The 27064-nt window shown below is 25.4% G+C and overlaps 3 protein-coding genes across 3 annotated transcripts; 2 read left to right on the top strand and 1 right to left on the bottom strand.

Annotated features, from left to right (window-relative positions):
* Nucleotides 1-16427: 16427 nt before the first annotated feature.
* Nucleotides 16428-19437, bottom strand: BO97DRAFT_419149 (uncharacterized protein; the record flags this gene model as incomplete). The annotated part of the gene is made up of 11 exons (XM_025696551.1): nt 16428-16488; nt 16523-16535; nt 16715-16748; nt 17098-17355; nt 17542-17774; nt 18039-18170; nt 18216-18481; nt 18531-18554; nt 18623-18829; nt 19092-19130; nt 19430-19437. 11 exons carry the CDS (start codon nt 19435-19437, stop codon nt 16428-16430), a joined length of 1275 nt encoding a protein of 424 aa, XP_025545928.1.
* Nucleotides 19438-22309: 2872 nt separating this feature from the next.
* BO97DRAFT_465782 (DUF4246 domain-containing protein) lies at nt 22310-24838 on the top strand. The gene has a single exon (XM_025699557.1). It carries the CDS (start codon nt 22447-22449, stop codon nt 24604-24606), a length of 2160 nt encoding a protein of 719 aa, XP_025545927.1. The 5' UTR covers nt 22310-22446; the 3' UTR covers nt 24607-24838.
* Nucleotides 24839-25028: 190 nt separating this feature from the next.
* BO97DRAFT_447318 (PAN domain-containing protein) lies at nt 25029-25847 on the top strand. The gene is made up of 2 exons (XM_025698762.1): nt 25029-25456; nt 25627-25847. Exons 1-2 carry the CDS (start codon nt 25070-25072, stop codon nt 25744-25746), a joined length of 507 nt encoding a protein of 168 aa, XP_025545926.1. The 5' UTR covers nt 25029-25069; the 3' UTR covers nt 25747-25847.
* Nucleotides 25848-27064: the final 1217 nt, after the last annotated feature.

The following is a 27064-nucleotide window of genomic DNA, read 5'->3' as shown; positions in this document are numbered from 1 at the left end:
AGTCAGGTTAAGGTATAAAAATCAGATTAACCTGCAGGTATAATGGTTAACCATAGTTAATTATTATACCTAAATTAGGTAGAAATCAGGTAGAATCTGGTATAATTAGGTAGGATTAGACACAAATCAGGTAAGAATTAGATAGAAATATTATACCTAGATCTATTATCTTCTTTACTAGACTTAGTTACTGAGAAATTTAACCTGTAGATTAACTATTAATTAACCTGGATAGGAATATATATTTCTTATACCTGATTATTAATCTGCAGTCAGGTATAAAAATTCTGATTAACCTGACCTAACCTGGCTGTTAGCCACTCTAGTTCCCTAATCAGATATAGGAAATCTAGTAGAGATCAATATCTTGTTATAGATTCCCCCCCCCCCACCTTCTTCTAACACCACTCCACTGTCTTAATCCTATTCATCACAAGTATCATCACTTCATGTTACTGTGACATCTTCTTATATCAATTTTCTTAGTATTTGTCATGGATGTTGCAGGAGATATAATACCTGAGCAGTTATTCCTTGATTTGAGTATCTCTGCAGTTTATAATAGAACTGCTTGTATTAATTTAGTAGAATTATAGGTCTCTGAGTACTGTACTACTGTTTCAGAAAAGCAGTACAGTAATATAATTTTTACTTAATATAACATAGCTGGGCAGACTGTGGATAGGATTTATACTAAATTGAATATTACTATTTTTAATATAATTATATCAGATACTTAGAAATATATCCAGAATTATCCAGAACTCTATACTGAAGTACTTCAGCTTTACAATATTATAAGTTTAAAGAACACACGGTCAGATATTATTAAGGTATTTAAAAAGATTATAACTGATAAGTCTACTTTCTCGCGAGTAGTATAAGACTTAACGGATCTAGACTCTTAATCTATAATTATAATAGTATATTATTTAGTTAATTTCCTCCAATATTGGCTATAACAAAACTATAATTAATAATATTTACATAATATTATTGGTCTTTAAGCCTATTAATCTATTATACCTAGATTTATCGATATAAATTAAGTTAAATAAAAAGAAGTTAGAGATTATACTTATCTAGTATATATTAGTTTTATTCTTTAGCCTACTATCGAGCAAATTCCTTCAACTACCCTTACTTATAAAGTGTATTATTTATGGTAGACTTTAGTATATGCATGTTAAACTTGTCTAGCAGGAATAATTCCATCTTATATAAATATAAATCTGGCTTTTTAAAAAGATGGCCATATAGAGCTTCTAGTGTCACTGGAGTTATTTTTTAGGGTTATCTGCTTTTGATTTGGAGTCTTTAAGACTGCTAAAAAGTTAGGATTGGATTGTAGTTGAAAGTTTGCTTGTTTACTGCAACCAGCAGTCTCGGTTATTAAGAAGTACTAAGCTCTCTATTAATTAACATATTATAGATAAAATCAAGTGTTGATTGAGTAGGATTAGGAACCATTTTTATAATATGACTGCTACTAGTGGTTTAACTACAGTTATGGTTTTTTCTAGAACTAAAATAGATAAAACATGGAATCCGAGAAAAATGCTTATAATTACAGACAGCTGTTATGTTATGTGTATATTAAGTCCCTTAGAGTACACGGCTCTATTATCTTCCAGCTCTGTATTATAATTAGTCTAGCGTTGTCTTATCTCTGGGTTGCTGAAACAATCAAAGAGTGTAGGTGGTGATACTGTTATCCGGACGAACTGTATTGTTCAATGCTGGTTCATTCACTGATTATCTTACAAGCCTATAAAATATTAAAGTCCATAACAACAATATTAGAAGCTGTATATCTATTATTAATCTACTAAAAGAAGCTGTATCTACTCTTAGTACTTAGTACTTCTTGGCTAGGCCTTAATTTATTTATAGATAAAAACTAGATAGATATTTTTAACTATTATTTTAAATTAAGTCCTGTTTTCTCTGTAGATATCTCAGCCTCTACTACCTAATTCTTAATTTTATATATATACTATTACACTTACTCTTCTATTTTATCTATATACTTTTAGGTGTGTTTTTTTATTTTCTTTATATAATTATCAGCTGTAATATGTAAATCAGTTCTACTATTATTAATATACTTACTAAATTTAGTTTATATATTACATATTTATTTAAGATCTTATTACAATACTTGCTTAAAATATTATTAATAGTCTTCTAAATAATTTCCTTCAGAATATATATTTTTAGAATAGATTTAATCTTTATATTAATTAGGTGTTTAAGGTAATATTTAATTAATTTAATCTTGATTAAAATGGCTTTCTCCGAATCAGAGAGTAAATTACTCTTAAAATTATTAGATATAGCTGGTAAATATTAATATACTAAGTAAATTAATAATTTATAGATTAAATTATTAGAAGCACCTGAGAGTATATACTTAAAATATATAAGTATATTATACTCTGTACGTCTTAGAGAGAAATAATATATAAAGTCATTTACTTAGATTGAGGCCGGTGAAGGGGGAGGACTCAGTGTATTGACTTGAGTAGGACAGCATGGTGATTCTGGGAAAATTAGGTGCGGTCGTTTTCGTCCGTCATCCTCAGGTGGTACAGTTGATGATGATGATGATGATAATGATAATTCATATACTGGCCCCTTACCTAAAGTGGCTTAACCTGACTATTATATCTTAATCTTAACCTGACTAGAGTAGCTAACAGCCAGGTCAGGTCAGGTTAATAGGAACTTTTATACCTAACTATAGGTTAATAATTAAGTTAAAGAAATTTTTATACCTGATTATAATATAACTAAAAATAAAATAATTAACTATTTTAATTATTCTTAATATTAAGATTTATTTATTATATTCTTTTTAGTTTTAGTATAGTTAAGATATATCTAAATTAAATAAAAATTAATTTAACTATTTTAACTATTACTTAAAAATATATAAAGATAAGCTTTTTAAAATAAAAAAAAATAATTAAGAAATATAATAATATCTTTTTTTTTTATTTATAAAAAAAAATAAGGAAATCCTAGTAGTATTAATATAATTTAATTTTTTAAAATATTATTATTCTTATAATAAAAAATATAAAAAAAATATATAATTATAATTTAATTTAGGTTATATACTAAAGATCTAATAAATTATATAAAAAATATTATATTTTTATTATTAAAATAATAATTAAGAATTAATATAATATTTTTAAATTATTATTAAATCTTTTTAAATAAATTTAATAAATCTATTATTTTCTTATTTTTTATTAAAAAAAGTCTTAATTATCTATATATTAAATTAAAAGTTATTTATATTATATTATATAATTAATTTATTTTAATAATTATACTATTTATAATTATCTAATCTAAATATTAAATATTATATTATATCTTTAATAATAGATTCTATAAAAGTTTTTTTCAGATCTTTTTTATATAGATATTTTCTTTATTTAAATTTATTATTTTTATTTAATATTTATATTTAGATCTCTAGAAAAAACTAGATATATTAAAATTATAAAATTTTTAAAAATTAAAATATAAGTAATAAAATATCTATTAAAGTATAATCTATATCTTAATAAAATAATATATTTAGATTTTAGATTTATAATAGAAGAAGAGATTATTTAAATCTTAATTCTAAATATAACTTTAAATAATTAAGTATTTAAATTATTTAAAAAAAGAAAATATTTAATAACTTTAGATTTTAAATATAATTTTCTACTTATTATATCTATTAATAATAATAAATATAGTAAATAAATTAAGCTAGAAAAAAAAATATAATAAATTATATTTATATATAAATATATTTTTAAATTAAATAATATTATTTTTATAAAGTTTTTTTATTTTTTTTATTAATTTATTATTTATAAAATTTTCTTAATATTATAAATTAGTTATAATTATTTAATTTATTTTTAAAAAATATTATTAAATTCTCTTTTTTTATTTTTTAGATTTTTATAAATAATAATAAATCTTAAATTAAGATAAATTACTTAAACTAGATTTTTATTTTTTTTTAAATTTTAAGATTATATATATTATAACAAATCAGAAAATTATTTTATATCTAATTTTATAAAAAAAACTTTTTATTTTTTATAATTAGTAATAGAAGATATTCTTTTCTAAAACTTATTTATAAGTTTAAAAACTATTATTTTACTTTAATTAGGAAAAGTTATTAATATTATAAAAAAATTTCTAAAAAAATATATTATTTTCTAATAGAATTTCTTATATTTATTATTTTATATATTTTTATATTTTATAATATCTAGAAATTAAAAACTCAGAAACTAGTTTTATAAGTTATTATTTTTATAAAAATTATAAAAAGAAAATATTTTTAATTATATTTAAATAAATAATTAATCAGATATTAAGTAAAAAATTATTATAAATATTTATTTATTTTTTTAAGATAAATCTTTATTAATTATTCTTTATTTCTAGATTTTTAATACTTATAATAAATAGGATTTTTAAAATTAAGTTTTATATTTTATAATTATTTATTATCTATTATTCTAAATTATTAAATATATATAATTTAAATAAATAATTAATCTTACTACTTTATTTTTTTATTAAAGACTAAATTTTCTTAATTAAATATAAATTAAAGAATATTTATTAAAGTTATTTAAAAAAATATATATAAAATTATTATTAAAGTTTCTAAATACTAAATAAATATTAATTATAATTAACTATTAGACTAGTTTTAATTAAAAAATATTTTTTATTTTAACTAAATATTTCTTAATAGAAGATATAGATTATTATAAGATTTTATTAAACTTTTAATTAATATTTAGATTTTATATTAATAAAAATCTAGTTATAATTATTTTATTAATTTTATATAAATATAATTTATTTTACTAATTATTAAATATAATAATTAATAATATTAGTAATAATAATTTAATATTTAGTTTAATTTTATTAGAACTCTAGATTTAGTTTAATTAGAATATCTAGTTTTATAATATTTTTATTAATTCTGATTTTATAAAAATTATTTAAAATTAATATTATATTCTTTATTTTACTTATATAATTTAGTTTATAATTAATATTTTTCTATAGAAACTTTAGATTAAGGTTTTAAATAATATTATTAAATATATTTAGAATAATAATAATAGAAATCTTAAAATCTCTTCTAGTATTTTAAAAATTTTTAAAAAAGTATATTCTAGAAATTATTTATAAAAGTTTTTTATAAATAATTTTTAAAAATTTTTTTTTTATAATAATATATTATATTAATTTTTAATTATAGATTTAGAAAATTATATAATTTATAAATATAAGTTTTTAATATTATAAAAAATTCTAGTTTATTTAATAATTAAAATTTAATTTAATTTATTATTTTTTTCTGGATTATAAAATTTATTAAAATTTAATTTATTTTATAATTTACTAGATACTTAATTTTTATTAAATAATTAAAAATTTTATTTAATACTATAATTATACTAATATTAATTATCTTTAACTAATTTTAATTAAATAAAAATAAATAAAGTATCTTTTTAAACTTTTATATTTATTTTTTCTTTTTATATTTTATTTATTTAAAAATAATAAATTTATTATTTATAAGATTTATAATATTTATAATAATTTTTTTAATTATCTAGATTATTTTATTAACTAATTAATAAGAAAATAAATATTCTAAAAAAAAAAGATTCTTAAAAGTTTATAGATTATATATTAAAAATTATAAAAATATTATTATTATATTTACTAGATAAAAAACTATATCTATATAATTATAATAATTTTTAATCTAATATCTAAATTTAAGAAATTTAAAAAAAATATATAATTTAATAATAATATTAATTAATATAATAAATACTAGATTATCTTTAAAAAAATATTTTATTTTTATTATAATTAAAATCTAGTTATTAATATATTATTTATTATCTCTAGATTATTTTTAGATCTAGATAAAATCTTTTATAATATTTTTAAATATTAAAAACTCTTACCTATAGTAAAGATATTTAAGAAATTTAAGATATATTTAAATATTAAAAATATATAATTTATTAATTTATTTTTAATTTAATTAATATTATTTTAGATATTATAGAATATACTAATATTTTTATTTACTAAAAATTTTATTATAATTAATTTTTTATTTTTTATTAAATAACTAGAGATTTTTTATTTATTATAATTAATAATATTAGTATTAAATATCTGTTTAATAATTTTTAAAATATTTATTATTATTATTAGAATTACCTTTAATTTAATATAATTAAAATAGTTATATTTTAGATATATATTAATTATTTTATTATAAATAAGAAGTATTAGAATATTCTTAAAGATTTTAATCTAAATTTAATTATCTTTATATTTAAGAATTAAAAAAAAATAAGATAATTATTATTTTCTATATTAATAAAAATAAAGATATAGATAATCTAAAAAATAATCTAAAAAATAAATTATTATTAAAAATAAAGAAAATAACTTTATTTAAATTTATAAATATTATATATTTTTAAATAGAGATTTATTTTTTATAATTTTTATATTATTATAATTATTATTCTGGATAATATAAAGAATAATTAATATATATATTTTATATTAGATATTATTTTTTTTATACTAAATTTTATAAAAATCTTTTCTAAAGTATAATATTTTTTAAAAGAAATAAATAAAATAAATAAAAAAAATAAAATAAGTAAAGTAGAAAAAATAAATAAACTAAATATAAAAAATATAATTATATTATAATTAAAAATATATTATATTTTATATATTATTTATATAAAAAATATATATATATTATTAATTAATCTATAATTAATAATTTATTTATTATACCTAATCTTTCTGACTAGTAGATATAAATAATTAAAGTAATAATTATATCTTAACCTAATTTTAATTATATAATTAAATTATTTTTTATACCTTAATCTAACTACTAGATTATGGTTAGATTAAGGTTAAGATATAATAGTCAGGTTAAGCTACTCTAAAGATAACTTTAATAATAATAATAAATATCTTAAAAATTATTAAATAAATATTTAATATTAATATTATAAATTATAATAAATAAGAAATCTTTAATTATTTAATATAAAATAAAAAATAAATTATAATAAAATTTTTAATAAATAAAAATATTAATATATTTTATAATATCTAGAAAAATATTAATTAAATTAAAAATAAGTTAATAAATTATATATTTTTAATATTTAAATATATTTTAGATTTTTTAAATATTTTTATTATAAATAAGAATTCTTAATATTTAAAAATATTATAAAAAATTTTATCTAAATTTAAAAATAATCTAGAGATAATAAATAATATATTAATAATTAAATTTTAATTATAATAAAAATAAAATATTTTTTAAAATTAATCTAGTATTTATTATATTAATTAATATTATTATTAAATTATATATTTTTTAAAATTTTTTAAGTTTAAATATCAGATTAAAAATTATTATTATTATATAGATATAATTTTTTATTTAATAAATATAATTTTACAAAAAAAACTTTTTATCTTTTATAATTAATAGTAAAAGATATTTTTTTCTAAAATTTATTTATAAATTTAAAAACTATTATTTTACTTTAATCAGAAGAAATTATTAATAATATAAAAATCTTTTTAAAAAAATATATTATTCTTTAATAAAATCTCTTATATTTATTATTTTATATATCTTTATATTTTATAATATTTAAAAATTAAAAATTTAGGAATTAATTTATAAATTATTATTTTTATAAAAATTATAATAAAAATATTTTTGATTATATTTAGATAAATAATTAATTAAATATTAAATAAAGAATTATTATAAATATTTATTTATTTTTTTAAAATAAATTTTTATTAATTATTTTTTATTTCTAGATATTTATTACTTATAATAAATAGGATTTTTAAAATTAAATCTTATATCTTATAATTATTTATTATTTATTATTCTAAATAATTAAATATATATAATTTAAATAAATAATTAATTTTATTATTTTATTTTTTTATTAAAGACTAAATTTTTCTAATTAAATATAAATTAAAGAATATTTATTAAAGCTATTTAAAAAAATTATTTAAAAATTATTTATAAATAATTTTTAAAGATCTTTTTTTATAATAATATATTATATTAATTTTTAATTATAGATTTAGAAGATTATATAATTTATTTGATAATTTAAATCTAATTTAATTTATTATTTTTTTTAAATTATAAAATTTATTAAAGTTTAACTTATCTTATAATTTATTAAATATTTAAATTTTATTAAATAATTAAAAACTTTATTTAATATTATAATTATACTAATGTTAATTATTTTTAATTTATTTTAATTAAATAAAAATAAATAAAATATCTTTTTAAATTTTTATATTTATTTTTTTTATATTTTATTTATTTAAAAATAATAAATTTATTATTTATAAAATTTATAAAATTTATAATAATTTTTTTAATTATTTAGATTATTTTATTAACTAATTAATAAAAAATAAGTATTTTAAAAGAAAAGTTTTTTTAAAAACTTATAAAATATATATTAAAAATTATAAAAATATTATTATTATATTTATTAAATAAAAAATTATATTTATATAATTATAATAATTCTTAATCTAATATCTAAATTTAAGAAATTTAAGAAAAATATATAACTTAATAATAATATTAATTAGTATAATAAATATTAAATTATTTTTAAAAAAATATTTTATTTTTATTATAGTTAAAATCTAATTATTAATATATTATTTATTATTTTTAGATTATTTTTAAATCTAGATAAAGTTTTTTATAATATTTTTAAATATTAAAGACTCTTACTTATAACAGAAATATTTAAAAAATTTAAGATATATTTAAATATTAAAAATATATAATTTATTAACTTATTTTTAATTTAATTAATATTATTCTAGATATTATAAAATATATTAATATTTTTATTTATTAAAAGTTTTATTATAATTAGTTTTTTATTTTTTACTAGATAACTAAAGATTTTTTATTTATTATAACTAATAATATTAATATTAAATATCTATTTAATAATTCTTAAGATATTTATTATTATTATTAAAATTATTTTTAATCTAATATAATTAAAGTAGTTATATTTTAGATAGAGTAGCTAACAGCCAGGTCAGGTTAGGTTAATAAAAACTTTTATACCTGACCGCAGGTTAATAATCAGATTAAAGAAATTTTTATACTTAATTATAGTATAACTAAAAATAAGATAATTAATTATTTTAATTATTCTTAATACTAAAATCTATTTATTATATTTTTTTTAGTTTTAGTATAGTTAAAATATATCTAGATTAAATAAAAATTAATCTAATTATTCTAATTATTATTTAAAAATATATAAAGATAAGTTTTTCAGAATAAAAGAAATAATTAAAAAATATAATAATATCTTTTTTTTTTATTTATAAGAAAAGATAGAGAAATTCTAGTAGTATTAATATAATTTAATTTCTTAAAATATTATTACTCTTATAGTAAAAAATATAAAAAAAAATATATAATTATAATTTAGTTTAAGTTATATATTAGAAATCTAATAAATTATATAAAAAATATTATATTTTTATTATTAAAATAATAATTAAAAATTAGTATAATATTTCTAAATTATTATTAAATCTCTTTAAATAAGTTTAATAAACTTATTATTTTCTTATTTTTTTATTAAAAAAGATTTTAATTATCTATATATTAAATTAAAGACTATCTATATTATATTATATAATTAATTTATTTTAATAATTATATTATTTATAATTACTTAATCTAAATATTAGATACTATATTATATCTTTAATAATAGATTTTATAAAAATCTTTTTTAGATTTCTTTTATATAGGTATTCTTTTTATTTAAATTTATTATTTTTATTTAATATCTATATTTAGATTTTTAAAAAGAGTTAGATATATTAAGATTATAAGATTTCTAGAAATTAAAATATAGATAATAAAGTATTTATTAAAATATAATTTATATTTTAATAAAGTAATATATTTAGATTTTAGATTTATAATAGAAAAAAAAATTATTTAAATTTTAACTCTAAATATAACTTTAAATAATTAAATATTTAAATTATTTAAAAAAAGAAAATATTTAATAACTCTAAATTTTAAATATAATTTTTTATTTATTATATTTATTAATAATAATAAATATAGCAGGTAGATTAAGCTAAAAAAAAATATAATAAATTATATTTATATATAAATATATTTTTAAATTAAATAATACTATGTTTATAGAGTTTTCTTATTTTTTTTTATTAATTTATTATTTATAGAATCTTTCTAATATTATAAATTAATTATAATTATTTAGTTTATTTTTAGAAAATATTATTAAACTTTTTTTTTCTATTTCTCAAATCTTTATAAATAATAATAAATCTTAAATTAAAATAAATTACTTAAATTAGATCTTTATTTCTTTTCTAAATCTTAAGATTATATATATTATAAAAAATCAGAAAATTATTCTATATCTAATTTTATAAAAAAAATTCTTTATTTTTTATAATTAATAGTAGAAGATATTCTTTTTTAAAATTTATTTATAAATTTAAAAACTATTATTTTATTTTAGTTAAGAAAAGGTATTAATATTATAAAAAAATTTTTAAAAAAATATATTATTTTCTAATAAAATCTTTTATATCTATTATTTTATATATCTTTATATTTTATAATATTTAGAAATTAAAAACTTAGAAACTAGTTTTATAAATTATTATTTTTATAAGAATTATAAAAAGAAAATATCTTTAATTATATTTAAATAAATAATTAATTAGATATTAAATAAAAGATTATTATAAATATTTATTTATTTTTCTAAAATAAATCTTTATTAATTATTCTTTATCTCTAGACCTCTACTACCTATAATAAATAGGATTTTTAAAATTAAATCTTATATTTTATAATTATCTATTATCTACTATTTTAGATTATTAAATATATATAATTTAAATAAATAATTAATTTTATTATTTTATTTTTTTACTAAAGACTAAGTTTTTTTAATTAAATATAAATTAAAGAATATTTATTAGAGTTATTTAAAAAAATATATATAAAATTATTATTAAAATTTTTAAATATTAGATAAATATTAATTATAGTTAATTACTAGATTAATTTTAATTAAAAGATATTTTTTATTTTAACTAGATATTTTCTAATAAAAGATATAGATTATTATAAGATCTTACTAGATTTTTAACTAGTATCTAAATTTTATATTAATAAAAATCTAATTATAATTATTTTATTAATTTTATATAAATATAATTTATTTTACTAGTTATTAAGTATAATAATTAATAATATTAATAATAATAATTTAATATTTAGTTTAATTTTATTAGAACTCTAGACTTAATTTAATTAGAATATTTAATTTTATAATATTTTTATTAACTTTAATTTTATAAAAATTATTTAAAATTAATATTATATTCTCTATTTTATTTATATAATTTAACTTATAATTAATATTTTTTTATAGAAACTTTAGATTAAGGTTTTAAATAATATTATTAAATATATTTAGAATAATAATAATAAAAATCTTAAAGTTTCTTCTAGTATTTTAAAGATTTTTAAAAAGATATATTCTAAAAATTATCTATAAAAACTTTTTATAAATAATTTTTAAAAATCTTTTTTCTATAATAATATATTATATTAATTTTTAATTATAGATTTAAAAGATTATATAATTTATAGATATAAGCTTTTAATATTATAAGAAGTTTTAGTTTATTTAATAATTAAAATTTAATTTAATTTATTATCTTTTTCTAGATTATAAAATTTACTAAAATTTAATCTATTTTATAATTTACTAGATATTTAATTTTTATTAAATAATTAAAAACTTTATTTAATACTATAATTATACTAATATTAATTATCTTTAATTAACTTTAATTAAATAAAAATAAATAGAGTATTTTTTTAAGCTTTTATATTTATTTTTTTTTTATATTTTATTTATTTAAGAATAGTAGATTTATTATTTATAAGATTTATAATATTTATAATAACTTTTTTAATTATTTAGATTACTTTATTAATTAACTAGTAAAAAAATAAGTATCCTAAATAAAAAAATTCTTAAGAACTTATAGAATATATATTAAAAATTATAAAAATACTATTATTATATTTACTAAATAAAAAACTATATTTATATAATTATAATAATTCTTAATCTAATATCTAAGCTTAAGAAATTTAAAAAAATATATAATTTAATAATAATATTAATTAATATAATAAATACTAGACTATTTTTAAAAAAGTATTTTATTTTTATTATAATCAGAATCTAATTATTAATATATTATTTACTATTTCTAGATTATTTTTAAATCTAGATAAAGTTTTTATAATATTTTTAAATACTAGAGGCTCTTATCTACAGTAAAAATATTTAAAAAACTTAAAATATATTTAAATATTAAAAATATATAATTTATTAACTTATCTTTAATTTAATTAATATTATTTTAAATATTATAAAATATATTAATATTCTTATTTACTAAAAGTCTTATTATAATTAGTTTTTTATTTTTTATTAGATAACTAAAGATTTCCTATTTATTATAATTAATAATATTAATATTAAATATTTATTTAATAATTCTTAAAATATCTACTATTATTATTAGAATTATCTTTAACTTAATATAATTAAAGTAGTTATATTTTAGATATATATTAATTATTTTACTATAAATAAGAAGTACCAGAATATTCTTAAAAATTTTAATCTAAACTTAATTATTTTTATACTTAAGAATTAAGAAAAGAATAAAGTAATTATTATCTTTTATATTAATAAAAATAAGAATATAAATAACCTAGAAGATAATCTAGAGAATAGATTATTATTAAAAATAAAAAAAATAATCTTATCTAAATTTATAAATATTATATACTCTTAAGTAAAGGCTTATTTCTTATAATTTTTATATTATTATAATTACTATTTTAAATAGTATAAAAAATAATTAATATATATATTTTATATCAGATATTATTCTTTTTATATTAAATTTTATAAAAGTCTTTTTTAAAGTACAGTATTCCTCAGAAGAAATAGATAGAATAAATAAAAAAAATAAAATAAATAAAATAGAAAAAATAAATAAGTTAAATATAAAAAATATAACTATACTATAATTAAAAATATATTATATTTTATATATTATCTATATAAAAGAGATATATATATTATTAATTAATCTATAATTAATAATTTATCTATTATATCTAATCTTCTTAACTAGCAGATATAAATAATTAAAATAATAGTTATATCTTAACCTAATCTTAATTATATAATTAAATTATTTTTTATATCTTAATCTAACTACCAGATTATGGTCAGGTTAAGATTAAGATATAACAGTCAGGTTAAGCCACTCTAATTTTAGATATATACTAATTATTTTATTATAAATAAAAAATATTAGATTATTCTTAAAAATCTTAATCTAGATTTAATTATTTTTATATCTAAAAATTAAAAAAAGAATAAAATAATTATTATTTTTTATATTAATAAAAATAAGAATATAAATAATCTAAAAAATAATTTAGAAAATAAATTATTATTAGAAATAAAGAAAATAGTTTTATCTAAATATATAAATATTATATATTTTTAAATAAAAGTTTATTTTTTATAATTTTTATATTATTATAATTATTATTCTAGATAGTATAAAAAATAATTAATATATATATTTTATATTAGATACTATTCTTCTTATATTAAGTTCTATAAAAGTTTTTTTTAAAGTATAATATATTTCTTAAGAAAAATAAATAAAATAAATAAAAAAAATAAAATAAATAAAGTAGAAAGAATAAATAAACTAAATATAAAAAATATAATTATATTATAATTAAAAATATATTATACTTTATATATTATTTATATAAAAAAGATATATATATTCTTAATTAATTTATAATTAATAATTTATCTGTTATATCTAATTTTTCTAATTAGTAAATATAAATAGTTAAAGTAATAATTATATCTTAACCTAATCTTAACTATATAATTAAATTACTTTTTATATCTTAACCTAATTACCAGGTTATGGTCAGGTTAAGATTAAGGTATAACAGTCAGGTTAAGCCACTCTAAGAGAACAGCTGAAGCTGAGATATTTAACCTAACTTTACTAAAAAAATATACAAGTTAATAAATAGCCTAACTCTAATTCTATCTTAATATAAAAGAAGGAGGCCATTTAATCCAGTTATAAGATTATTATAATCTATACAATAAATAAAGAAAGTTTATATTTTCTAGTAGATATAATATAAGCTACAGTTATTAGCAGTCTGACTTCCCCTAATCTCTACTATCTATCTTACTAGATAAATAGTATCTTCTTATTTTCTTAAATAAGCTAAAACACTAAGTAAAATCTACTAGAAAATTAAATCAGTCTTAAGAATATACTAATAGGAACTCAGGTATGGTTTATCAGGATCTAGAGTATCCAACAGGACTTATATATCTTTCTACAGCCTACTACTAAAAAGAGAGTCTTTATCTCCTTCTTAATCTACAGTCATTACTTAAGTATATAATAGTAATAATAAAGTTAAGAGTAGTTACTCAAAGATATAAGTATATTAAGATATACCCTAGAGCCAACTAATTATTCCCAGCTTAGAAATAACAGAAGTTATTATAAATAGAGAATCATAACACAAAGCATATCATCCTTACCCTATTATACCACTACTCACCCTTACAATAAAAAAAGATATAACTGGAAATATATAAAGCACTAATAGACCAGATCTATATTACTAGATATCAGTATTACCGTCTTTAAAATACTTTCTTATTTTCAAATTAAATACTATTAAGAAATATCCTGGTAGTCTTCTTCCTGCTCTTTAATCTACTAAATCTAAATAATAAACTAGCTTACTGTTTTCTTCTGCTTCTAATATCATATCTATACTCAGCAAATATACTCACTGTGTAATAAATCTACATAAGACATATATATACAGTCTTTCCACGTAGCGCAGAGATCTGCGTCAAGCAGAGTACTTAGATAAGAAGATCCTTTCCCCAAGCTATTTATAACTCTACTTAAATAAATTTCTTTACCTGAAGAAGTTCTACACTTTATTAAAGAAAAAAAATAAGCCCTAAAAACACAAAAGTAAAAAGAAGAAGAAAAAAAAAGAGTAGATATCCACTAACCAGATAATCAGCTAATTTATTTATCTTGTCTAACTTCAGCTTCCTCTTCTTAATAAGCCTAAAACATAGGCTCCTATTTATTTTATATCTTCTAAACTCTATCTTCTATCATACCCTAGCTTACTCTGTATCTGATAAACAAATACTTAACTTATATAATCAAAAATAAGACCTGTTCAAAATAAATCAACCTGTGATCTTCTACTAATATCTACTAAATCTCTCGGAGACAATAAGCCCTTATCCTATAAAGCCATACCTTTGTCTCTAAACAGCAAGAATCTCACTTACAGATTAACCTAGAAAAGTTGTGTTCTTGTACCCCAAAATATTACAGATATTAATTATAAAACTATTCCTATAAGGAGTTGAAGCAGTAAATAAGCAAGCCCTAATATATTTAATCATAGCTGAATATCTTTATATTAATAACAGTGTCAACAGGACTATCTATATCTCTTTCCTACTAGAGAGTTTACCTTATTTCCCTTTTATATATTTACTTACTAACGCGGCCGGAGATATATACCCTAACCTGATTTTAGTCATACACGAACAATGGCTTAACTACACTGAGTTGGACAATTAGATATACTCCGTATAATATTCCGGATGTAAAGCAGGGGGTTCATATAATACCCTAAAAAAGAATCTATTGTAAATAAGCAACCAACAAAAAAAGATTAATAATATCTACTATTTACTTACAGCATTACCTTAGTTTACACTCTTTTCTAGACGCCGGGATCAGTATATATCTCTCAGGGCTCCTGTATAACCTAGCCAAGTCCCTGATTAAATATACTTCTAAATAATTAAAAAATCCATATTACCTTAGCATAACAGTAGTAACAGGTCACGCATAGAATAGACAAGTTAGTTATACACATATACTTGCGAAGAACAGAAGACTACTGGTCTCCGACACTACCCCGACACTATTAACACCGAGGAAGTTAGAACAAAAAGCTATTTAATTAATATACCAAGAACTCCCCAGCACCGGAAGAGTATTCAGTATATTTTCTAAAAAAACAAACCATAAAATATATATAATAATCAACCATCCGACCTGATCTGATCCACGTAATAGTAAACAGGTATCTTAATATTAATCAACCTATAGTAGTATTAGCAGGAGCACAGTCTATTACTTTATTAAGATTACTATATATTATCTATATAGTAAATCACAAACAAATAAATAGGATAATTAATATATATCCTAAGTAATTTACTGCTATTATCAATTCTCCATAAAAAGATACTAAAGAAGAAAAAAAAAAAAAAACAAAGATAATAAATATCTATAGAAATCCGAAATCTATAAGGTTTTAAGAACTTACTTAATTTAGAAGATTTAAAGAGATTAACAAGTAACTATAAAAAATAATACTTCTTAATAAAAAACAGACAAACCAGGCAGAGGACTTATAACCCAATAAAAAGTATAAAAATAATAGATCTTAGAGCTCTAAAAAGAAATTATTAACACATAACCAAAGCAGTAAGCTGTACCCTCAACCAAACAGGAAAAAACAAGAGACTTTGTCCACTAAAACAACAGACATAATACTAGTATACTTGTACAAAGATGATCAGATAACTTAGAAGAGGATCGGGCTCAGGTTAACAAACACTTCGCGACAATCAACTAAAACTAGTCATCTAGGGCCTCGATCTCAGTACCTAGACTTTTAATTTCATCTTTAGTCATAGCACGTCTTACCGAACCCATAATAGCGAACTCATTAAGATCATATATCCCGCCCAACAGAAGGATTTCCAAGATCGTCAGCAGGGCCATCTTAGGGTTGTCAACAATAACATAAACCATGATTACCCCAATCCCGACATCGCTAATCATCATAATAATACGCGACAGGCCCACAAAGACATCCGCAACCGCTTCCAGCTCACCCAGAAAAGACACAATCAGGAGCACCCCCATCAGGATCTTGTTAATCATCTCCTTCTTCTTAACAGCCTTATAAAAGTCAGCAGTAGTAACTACTGTCTATATACTAGCTACCGCTTAGCTAAGCATAAAGACCACTAATAATAATGATTACACCAGGTCATCGGTGGTGCCCAGCCACGAGCCTAGGGCAAGCTTAATCTTGGCCACGCTGATAGTTGCCGTGAGATTCTGCATATTAGGCAGCACCTAGACCATGATCTTCTTAGGGTTGGCCACCGTGATTGCACTGTCAGCCGCCTTAACCAGAAACCCGGCATAGATACAGTGGATCACTACACAGCCTGTCTTGTATATAGCAGGCGTGCACGGCTCGTCGAGCTCCTGCGTGCCAAACTGTACCCAGGACTGGTCAATACCATAGTCAGCTAACAGGTCGCTGTAGAAGCCTTCTACATCCACGAGTTGGTAGTATACAGTAAAGGTACCTGTGTTAATACCAATATCACCGGGGCACGAGCCGGTGGTATGATTACACCCGTTTTAACTGTACATGTACTGGAAATAGGTGTTTCCAGGCCTATAAAAGATATCAGTACTTATAAATACCGCCAGCTGGTCAGGAATCATCTCCTTGATATATTTAACATAATTATTAAATTTAGTATCGTAGCTGCTAGTAATTCCCATATAGTTAGTCAGGGTCTGCTGAAGTACCGTCACCAGCCTGTTAAGTATATAGAAATCCACACAGGCGGGTTGCAGCATATCTACTGCGGCCTCCAGCATATCCAGGATAGCAAAGATCTGGCTGAAGTCGTAGATCTCGGACAACACACATTCAGGATTAGGCCTGTCGTCAGTCGCGTAGGGGTCCATATTATCTATATTATTAATACAGGTAGGACCGGGACAGTACCTACACTCACAGGTAAAGTTATAGAGCCCGCTGTCCCCACCAACAGTTAAAATACTAGTAATACTGGTGTTGGCAGCTGCAGGAACATTTAAGGGACCCGTGGCCGTGCAGGTACAGTTATGAATAAAGCAGTATCCCACATTACAGCCATAACTACACAGGCTGGTGAACACCCCGGATCCAGTCCCCGCGGTGCAGGTATCCGGAGTAAACAAGGATATAGTTGGTATAGTCAGGGGCACCTCTACTATGCCACAGACACCTTCAAGGCAATTACTATAGTTACAGGTAAACAAACAAAGTCCACTATAGCTGAGGCTCTCACCTATTATAGGATAGCCCCGGATCCCTGTGGCCTTAGGTATAGTAGACAGGGGTCCCATTTTTAAGTATATATAAACTCCTATAAGACAATACCCTAGACTGTAAGTAAGTTCATATAACCTGGTAAAGTTGCCCTTTCCCCAGCCCTCAACACAGATTTTATCGGCCAGCAAAGTAGGCTTCACTAAGATAGCGTTCCCTGTTATTACACTACCGACCCAGATATTCCAGTTCTTTATCTTAAGGGTATTTGAACACCCGCTGGAAATCTCGTTGCCGCCGAGTAAAACCACAGTATTACTATTATAGGTAATAGTGATTATCACCCCCCCAGCATGGCCAGTAAATGCGATACTGTTATAATAGATATCTACATTACCGCTAGAAGTATGAATCCAGCTTACTCCTAGGTCTATATTATCTACTATAACCGAGACCTAAGCAGCCGAGCCTAGCACTGCAGAATAGAAGATCTTATCCTGCGGGATATCCTTAGCTTAATACTCTAGCTATAACTAGCTTACAGTGTTCCCTGTAGTCCTACTGTCGGAGATACACACACCAGCCACATTCAAGCAATATTATGCTGACAGGCCCTTCTCTATAATAGTAGTAATATTATTCTTATATATATTAATAAGGAAAGAAAGCAAAGCTCTCCAGCCGCTGTAATTATAGGCTTCAGCATAATTATAGGGCGCATCGCCATAGCCTTGGTTAAAGGTAATATAAAAGGCTGCGGCCAGTGTATTATAACTGTTATACGAAGGACTAATATAGTAAGACTCGTTATAATCATTCCAGGAAATAATCTCAACAAATTCAGGGGTGAGATAAAGGACCTGTTGCTAATAATTATACTAGAGGTCATCACCGCGCTACAGCTAATTCTTATCATACCCGGGCATATTAGTGAAGAACCATAGTAATACAGGTATTATATAAGGTTTACTACCCAGATACTGTTGGTAGGAGACATCAATATAGGTATCCATATCTGACAGGCCATACAGCTAGGCAGCCCAGCTAAAGAGCCTGTCAATTATCTTATTAGCTTACTCTATTACCACCTTAGCGCCGAGAGAAGACCAGTCTAGAATAAAGAAATATCCAGTCTACTTCTTAATATCTATCCAATCAGCAGCATTGCCCGGTCCTTTAAATATTAAATATAAGGATTAGCTGTTATAATACTAATAGGTATCCAAGATACTACTGTAAATATTAAGTAAGCTAATTATATCTATTTTAGCCCAGGCGCCATTCCCAGTATAATTAAATAAGAAGAACAACCAGAACCTAGTATTCTGGGCGGCTATAAAAATATTACTAAGAGAGATCTCAGTAGTACTTTCTCTATTCGCAATATTAAGAGCAAATATATTAATATACACGTAGATAGCTTTAGTCATATGATTCTCCCAGTCAGACATGCTATATCCAGCTATGTTCGAAACCTATAATTTATTAGTTCACTTGCTTGTTAATAATTAGAAAGAAAGTGGGAGAGAAAAGGGCATCATACACTATAAAATATATAAATACTGCTCTCGCCTGAACTTAGCAAGTTAGTATATATATTATAATAACAAGACTCTAAAGAAGCCCTATTGTAGATAAATCTGAAAAAAAAAGTATTAAAACTACCAGATTTAAATTAAATAATAGAAGCTCAATAACATTATACAAGCAGAGTTCTAAAGAATAAAGAAAAAATGTTTTAAAGAAAAGAAAACTAAAAGCACTAATTAAAAGATAAAATAAGTAACTAAAAAACTAGAAACAGACAGTTATCTATCCTAAAAATCTTATTTTATCATAGCAGTAGGAGCCGGAATTCACAGATTATATATAGTTAATATTATTTTATATTCTCAGTGGAGGTAGCAGGCATAGAATAAAATAAGAAAAAAAAGGACGAAAAAACCACCAAGAAAAAAGAAAAAAAAAAAAAAAAAAAAAAAAAAAAAAAAAAAAAGAAAAAAAAAAAAAAAAAAAAAAAAAAGAAAGAAAGACAAAAAGAGGAAAAAGATAAAAGAAAAGAGAAGAAGAGAGAAAAGATTAAAAATAAATATTATCTACTATAATCACAGTATCTATTTCTAATATAGTTTTTTTATTTGGATCTTGACGCTATATAAACCACGCAGGACTAATTATAATAACTAGTTCTAATCCTCTAGCTCTCTTACTAGCTCAAATTATCCGCTGCCTTAGTTCTCACCATTTTTACCTAGGTATATACTAGAACTTCCTAATAGAGACATACCAGTAGATACTATCAGAAGGGCTCCGCCAGATAGAATTAGAAGAAATTATCTTAAAGATTTACATCCGTTTTTAACTTATATAAATCATGTCCGGTTAAAGTAAGCTGGATAAAAGTATACTAACAGCTTCAATCCTTCTACGCGCGGAGTACTTACCAGCTTCTTTACTTATTCTGTCTCTTTCGTTTACTTTTCTTTTATTTTCTATTATACAGACTGCTATTATCTTTCTCTGGCTCTTAGCCTTCTTTTCCAGCAATACCTTCACCCAGGTGATCGGAGACTCCGCTCTAGCACACTATTTTAAGACTATATATCTCTACTATAGCTACCTAGCTGATATAGCTATTAACAGAGACAAGCAGACCCTAGACAGACAGTACACTTCCCTTACAGGCACTGTTTACACCGTATAGAAGTTCATCAGAAACATTAAGACCTTATATGACACGGCATCTCTTAAAGACAGAGAGGGCATTGGCGATACTACTCACCCTAATAACCTATTAGAGCTCACCAAAGCTATATACAACAATAACTTCGATCAATACAATTCTGAGACCATATTTGGCGAAGAGGTCAAACATACTTTAATGCTTGAGAAAGCCACCAATATTCTCATTACCGCACATAATAACCATCCAGAGGTACTTCAGGGGGGGCTTCTCACAAAAGTTAAAACGGCACTCGCGTCGGCTCATACTAAGCGTGAGTAGGATATACTAGCGGACAAGAAGAGCTTTATACACAACTCATTTTCCGGCGCAAGAATCATAGAGAAAACGGTGAGCTTGGAAGCAGTATTACTCAACTATCAGGACATTGATTGGTTGGCAAGTGCTGAGGCCACTGCTGCGGCAACCAACACCAACGTTCAGGATAAGTTGGATGGCTTCGAGGAGATGGGGCGAAACCTGGCCACCGAGAAGTATGATCCCGAAAAGCTGAAAATCCATGTGAAGATCGCGCAATCGATCCGCACTCAGTCCGACGCCCTGGGCAGCTTAGCTACCTGTAAGGCCCTGGGATGATGTACGTATCCTTCACTCTGTTGGCTTGGCTTGGCTTGAAAAAGACCATTGAATTGGAAGGGGCTAGGGAGAGGATATCCTTCTCGGTCTCTCTCTCTCTCTTTCTCTCTCATCTTTGCTGAAGGATTTCCCGTCTGCAGCCCTTCCGGTTCTTTCTGCTATTGCCTTTTTCTCTTTCTTTCCAGCCTATTTCTCTCTCTCTCTCTATTTCCTCTCTTTCACTTTTCTTTGTTTTTTGTTTTTTTTTTTTTTTTTTTTTTTTTTTTTTTTTTTTTTTTTTTTTTTTTTTTTCTCTAACTCTACTGCATGTGTACTGCTATCTGTATGTGTCTTTCGAAATCTTGATTAAAATAAATAATTTCCGTGACTAGTCATCGAAGAGACAAGTGGCACGGAGCTGAAGCCCGAACGCGGTAAAGGTAGTGAAATTAACTTGTTACCTAGGTAAACCTAAGTAAACCTAAGTAATCAATTAAACTGCACCATTCCACTATTTAAACCCCATCACGAATTCATTCCCATTCCCTGGGCCAGGAATCATTAATCACTCTACTGAAATTTCCCTCCTCATAGAAAAAAAGAAAAAGAAAAAGAAAAAAACAAAAACAAAAACATCATGACGAGGCTTGTCAACACTGGTGAAGGCCCGCTCGAGGTGCCTGGATTCGGCTGCATCCCCTTAGACTATCAGCTTCCGCCAGAGGCGCGCTTTGCCCATGGCCTCGTGGACTATCGCCACTCCCCTCGCCTGACCAGACGGGAGATAGCCATGCTTCGCCTCATGCAACGCATTACGGAGCAGCCCGAATGGGATCGTGCGATATTGGACTCTGATCAGGCCCTCCTCACGCACTGGCACCGAGAGGCCACGGAAGGACCCGAGGGCTTCCTCATCAGTGCGGCCGCATGGGATTGGTGCCTGGCCGAACTGCGCGATAAGGCCGGGGAGTGGCGGAAAACAGGCCGTCTTTTGATCTTTGACAGCTCCTCGGTCGTGTGTCAATCCGATGTGTCAGTATCAGGGTCCAACCGACCGTCCCAGAAAAAAGAGCTAAAAGAAGGGTTCCAAGCCGAGGTAGCCCGATTGCGCTCATCGCCGCTGGTACTTCCAGATTGCCCCCTGGTGGATCCGTGCCTGTATCCTCTCGTCTATGGCCACTCCAGAGTCCTCGTTCATGGCGGCCAGGTGGCCTTGAGCGATCTATGGAGCTCGGTGGGGAATTCTGTCGGAGACATGCCGGCTCCTTCTCCTCCTCCTCATCCCCTAGATGGTCTCCAACATCCGATTACTCCTTTTACGGTTTTACATCGCAAGCCCGGGCTTGGTGGGCAGGAGAGCTGCTGGTCGAACCGCTTTCAATGGCTTCCCTGTGAAGTACAGTTCAAGGATACGGCGACAGCGCACACGGACACGGACCCCATGGACATCCGAATCACTTCCTACGTCAATAACCTACACCCAGTCGAGCACCGTCAGCTGTATGGATACCTTGAACACCTGATCGCGCGTTCTATCCCTTCGTGGAATGAGGTCTTATTTTACGGTAATACCCGTGGCCGCCATCCGCCACGCATCCTGACCTATGGATGCAGAATCCATAAACCTCGTGAGGAGCACCTATTATTCGACCGAATAGAATCGTATCCCCGCTGGCAAATGCAATGCAAGATGTACGAGAAGTGGCAAGAGCTTTGTAGCGCGGTCCGGGAGTACGTGCAAGGGCCCGAGCCACCGAAATGGAAGCAGGCGGATCCCCTGCCCGACGCGCCGGACAATCTGCTGGATCTGCTCACTCCGGGACAGTGGGACATCCCTAAGCAGGTACGCATACTTGCGAGACTCAAGCGCACCCGCCAAGCCTGGTTCGATCACCCCGAGCCCGGGTATTCTTTTTCGTATAAGCAATGGAAGCGAGACCGATTTACAGGGCGAGCAATCCACTCGCAGCGAATCAGCAGATTTCCCGATCCCCTGCACCATGATTACACCCCGGTGAAGTTAGAGAAGCAATTTCGAGTCGAAGGCCTCCAGGTCGTGGTGGAAATTGCCCGCATCGACTTGACGCCGGAGAATCCAACGTACTCCGGGGAGAGCCACTTCCACACTGAGGGACTGCGCAATGAACGGATTGTTGCCACCAGCGTTTATGCTGTGGAGGCCAAGAATATCACCCAGGCTCGCGTGGCGTTTCAGCACGAAGACAAAGTCCATGCCAGTGAGCTCCAGTGCGAGGTGCCCCAGGCGCTCGCAACAGTTCTCGATGTGGACTACTGGAAGCCCTACACCGAGAGGAGACCCCCCCGAGCCCTGCATACCTTCGGCACGACGCCGCTCAGAGAGGGCCAACTGCTGACCTGGCCCAATACCTATCGCACCAAGCAAGAGCCATTTCGCCTGGTGGACCCCAGTCAGCCGGGGAATTTGACCCTGGTCAAGCTTCGTCTCGTCGACCCACATTACCGTATTTGCTCAACACGGAATGTGCCTCCGCAACAGCATGACTGGTGGGCCACGGCCGCGAGACAGGCAGCCAATCTAGATAAGCGCTTACCTCCAGAGCTAGTGTGTTCTGTCATGGAACACATTGAGCATTGGCCGATATCTGCGGCTGAGGCAGAAATCTGGCGTGGAGAATTTCTCGGCGACCACGAGCGCGCGCAAAAGGCCATTGATGCGTGCGTGGGGCACCATATTATCACGCTTCTCCCTTACGATGAAAAGACGGCACGACGGGCGAGGGATGGAACAGCTGGTGCTGGATATGAATCCCCGTAACATCTTGTCCCGACGCCGGACCGTCCGCAGGGCGTCCGTGAAAAACAGGCTCTAGATCTATCTTGCTATATTCCGGTTCGCCTTCCTTTCATTGAAATGAAATGGAAACTTACATTAGTCTACCATTAGTCTTCGGGGGTTGTCTCGATTTAGTGCGAGGGTATATAGAGATCTTAAAATGCCACAACGGTAACACGCTATAGCCGTAAACAGCCGTTGCCCCGAGTCCCCATTACACTAATTTCAATAGTCCCTGGTCTAGTGCCTGGGTTCAATATCTAATGCCTCAGTTGCACCTGCCGTACACCTATATACCAAAGTCAAAGATAAGTCAGACGACTGGAACTCTTGTTCGTCGTCTGTCATCATGGGTTGGCTCGCCCCTCCTATATCACCTCATTGAAGATCGCGACACCTGCACAGTCTCTGCTTGCCTGTGCTTGCTCAGTCCTTCTGAATCAACATGAAGATACCTCGTTGGTCCATGTCCATGGGTGTCATCCTCCTTGCCCTCCAAACAAGAGCAACTTCAGCGCTGGAGTTCACCTCTGCTTGCTCACCAGTCATCCAAGAAAACACAATCTCCTTTTTCAGCCATGCCCCCTTGACCTTCTCCTTCGAGATCCCCAGCGCCTCTGCCTGTGCAACAAGATGTGGCGAGGTGTCCTCCTGTCGGGCCTGGCTGTATTCCAGTTCCGGCAAGGAATGTCAACTCTACCGCGAGCAGCCGCGGTCTCAGGCGAAAAACCCGCTTTTTATCTCGGGCCTCTGTACCGGATCCTCCTCTGCGGAGTCCCCCCAGGTCTCTATCACCTCGTCTTCGAGAATAAGAGTGTCAAGTCACGGTCTGGTATGCTGCCCTATTTCCAGAAGCTGTTGTCCGCTTCTCTCCCCCTTCACCTTCTACGACCAGCCCCTCCTCTCGTTCTCAATCGACTTCGCTCACCACCCCCTCCTCGTCCTCCTTCCCCCTTCCCCAGGCCAAGGGCTCTGAGCTAAAACTCTACGGTACATGTCTAGAACCAACCGCAACAACCCACACCGAGTACCCCTGCAAAGCGCAACGGGTCTGAGCATCTTCATCGGCGTCATGATCACGACCTCCGTCATCAACACCACCACCACCACCATGGCACTTAACTTGAGAAGAACGATACGCCAGTATTTGCACCTTCCGGATGGAGCGTGGTGACTAGGTACCTACTAGGAAGTCAATTACCGCCTGCGAAGCAATTTCCTTGCGAAAACACATTTTTCGCCCGTACATGTGATGGACATATGGTCAATCGAACGTGTGCAGATCTCGGAAGTTCCTAAGTGTTGGTATCGCAGTACATTAAATTGGTTATAATTCGGCGATGAAAAGCCCATCCAGCCCAGGTCCAACTTCAATTTCGTGTGTTATATAAAGTATCCAACCCGGTTGTAATTGCAGCCCTGACACGGTGGGAGAACCTGTTATTATATGAATGGGAAGAAGGTACACTGGGCCGGCTGTGTTATGAAACCGAGCTGGACCAGGTCCGGTTCGTAGTACTGTATAGCCCCAGCGACAATTTTTTATCTTGCTAAGTCAGATTTGTTTAATACAATATAAGAAATTTCATACCTTTTCTTCAAGGTCCAGTAACGTAATCCACAAGCGGGCTGGCCACATAAGCGGGCTGGCCACCACTTCGTGTTCCTTCCACCCCACGAAAACTGAAGTCAATCAACCACCCACTAAATTACTAAAAATAACTATATTAATAAAAGACTTAGTGGAATAAGAGGACAGGATTACTTTAATAATTAAGACTTTTAAAAATAGAAAAATTCTATTTATATATTAAGTTATAGTAATTTATAATATTCTAAGATTAACTCTATAGATATATCTTTAAGAAATTAAAATAATTAATAATATATATATTAAATTATATAAATTAATTCTCGCAGAGGAAGAAGTCTTAGAAAAATAGATTTTTTTTAAATAAATAAAGTTTTTTTCTAGACCCTTCTAGATTTATATAATAATTAATATCTTAATTTAAAAATATAACTCAGCTGTATATATAATTATAAATAAAAACTAAATATATAATTTTATTAAAAGATATAATTTCTTAAAAATTTAATTTTTTTATTAATATAATTATTAATATATTTATTATAAAAATCTAGTTATTATTAGAAAATAGTTTAATTAAATTTATAAAGTTATATTAAAATATAATATTTTAGATAATAATATCTTTAATTTTAATAAAATTAATTTTATTATAAGTTTAGTAACTACTGTATATATAATTATAAGATTTAATTATAAAAATAAACTATTTTTTATTTAGCTTAGAAATTATAAATAGATAATATTAATTAAATATATTAATATTTTAGACTAGGCCCTATTTTTTTATTTAATTCTTAAAAAAAAATCTATATAAAAATCTGGTATAAAGATAAGATATTTTATATA

This window comes from Aspergillus homomorphus, assembly GCF_003184865.1.
Source record: "Aspergillus homomorphus CBS 101889 unplaced genomic scaffold BO97scaffold_88, whole genome shotgun sequence".
Classification (NCBI taxonomy): domain Eukaryota; kingdom Fungi; phylum Ascomycota; class Eurotiomycetes; order Eurotiales; family Aspergillaceae; genus Aspergillus; species Aspergillus homomorphus.
Note: the sequence above shows the minus strand (reverse complement) of the source record. Positions and strands in the feature narration are given on the sequence as shown.

What these genes read in the sequence shown, in the direction of transcription:
- BO97DRAFT_465782 (XM_025699557.1), top strand. Translation starts at nt 22,447, where the DNA reads ATGACGAGGCTTGTCAACACTGGTGAAGGCCCGCTCGAGGTGCCTGGA.
- BO97DRAFT_447318 (XM_025698762.1), top strand. Translation starts at nt 25,070, where the DNA reads ATGAAGATACCTCGTTGGTCCATGTCCATGGGTGTCATCCTCCTTGCC. An exon ending in GAGTGTCAAGTCACGGTCTG is followed by an intron (nt 25,457 to 25,626) that starts GTATGCTGCCCT and finishes GTACATGTCTAG; the next exon opens with AACCAACCGCAACAACCCAC.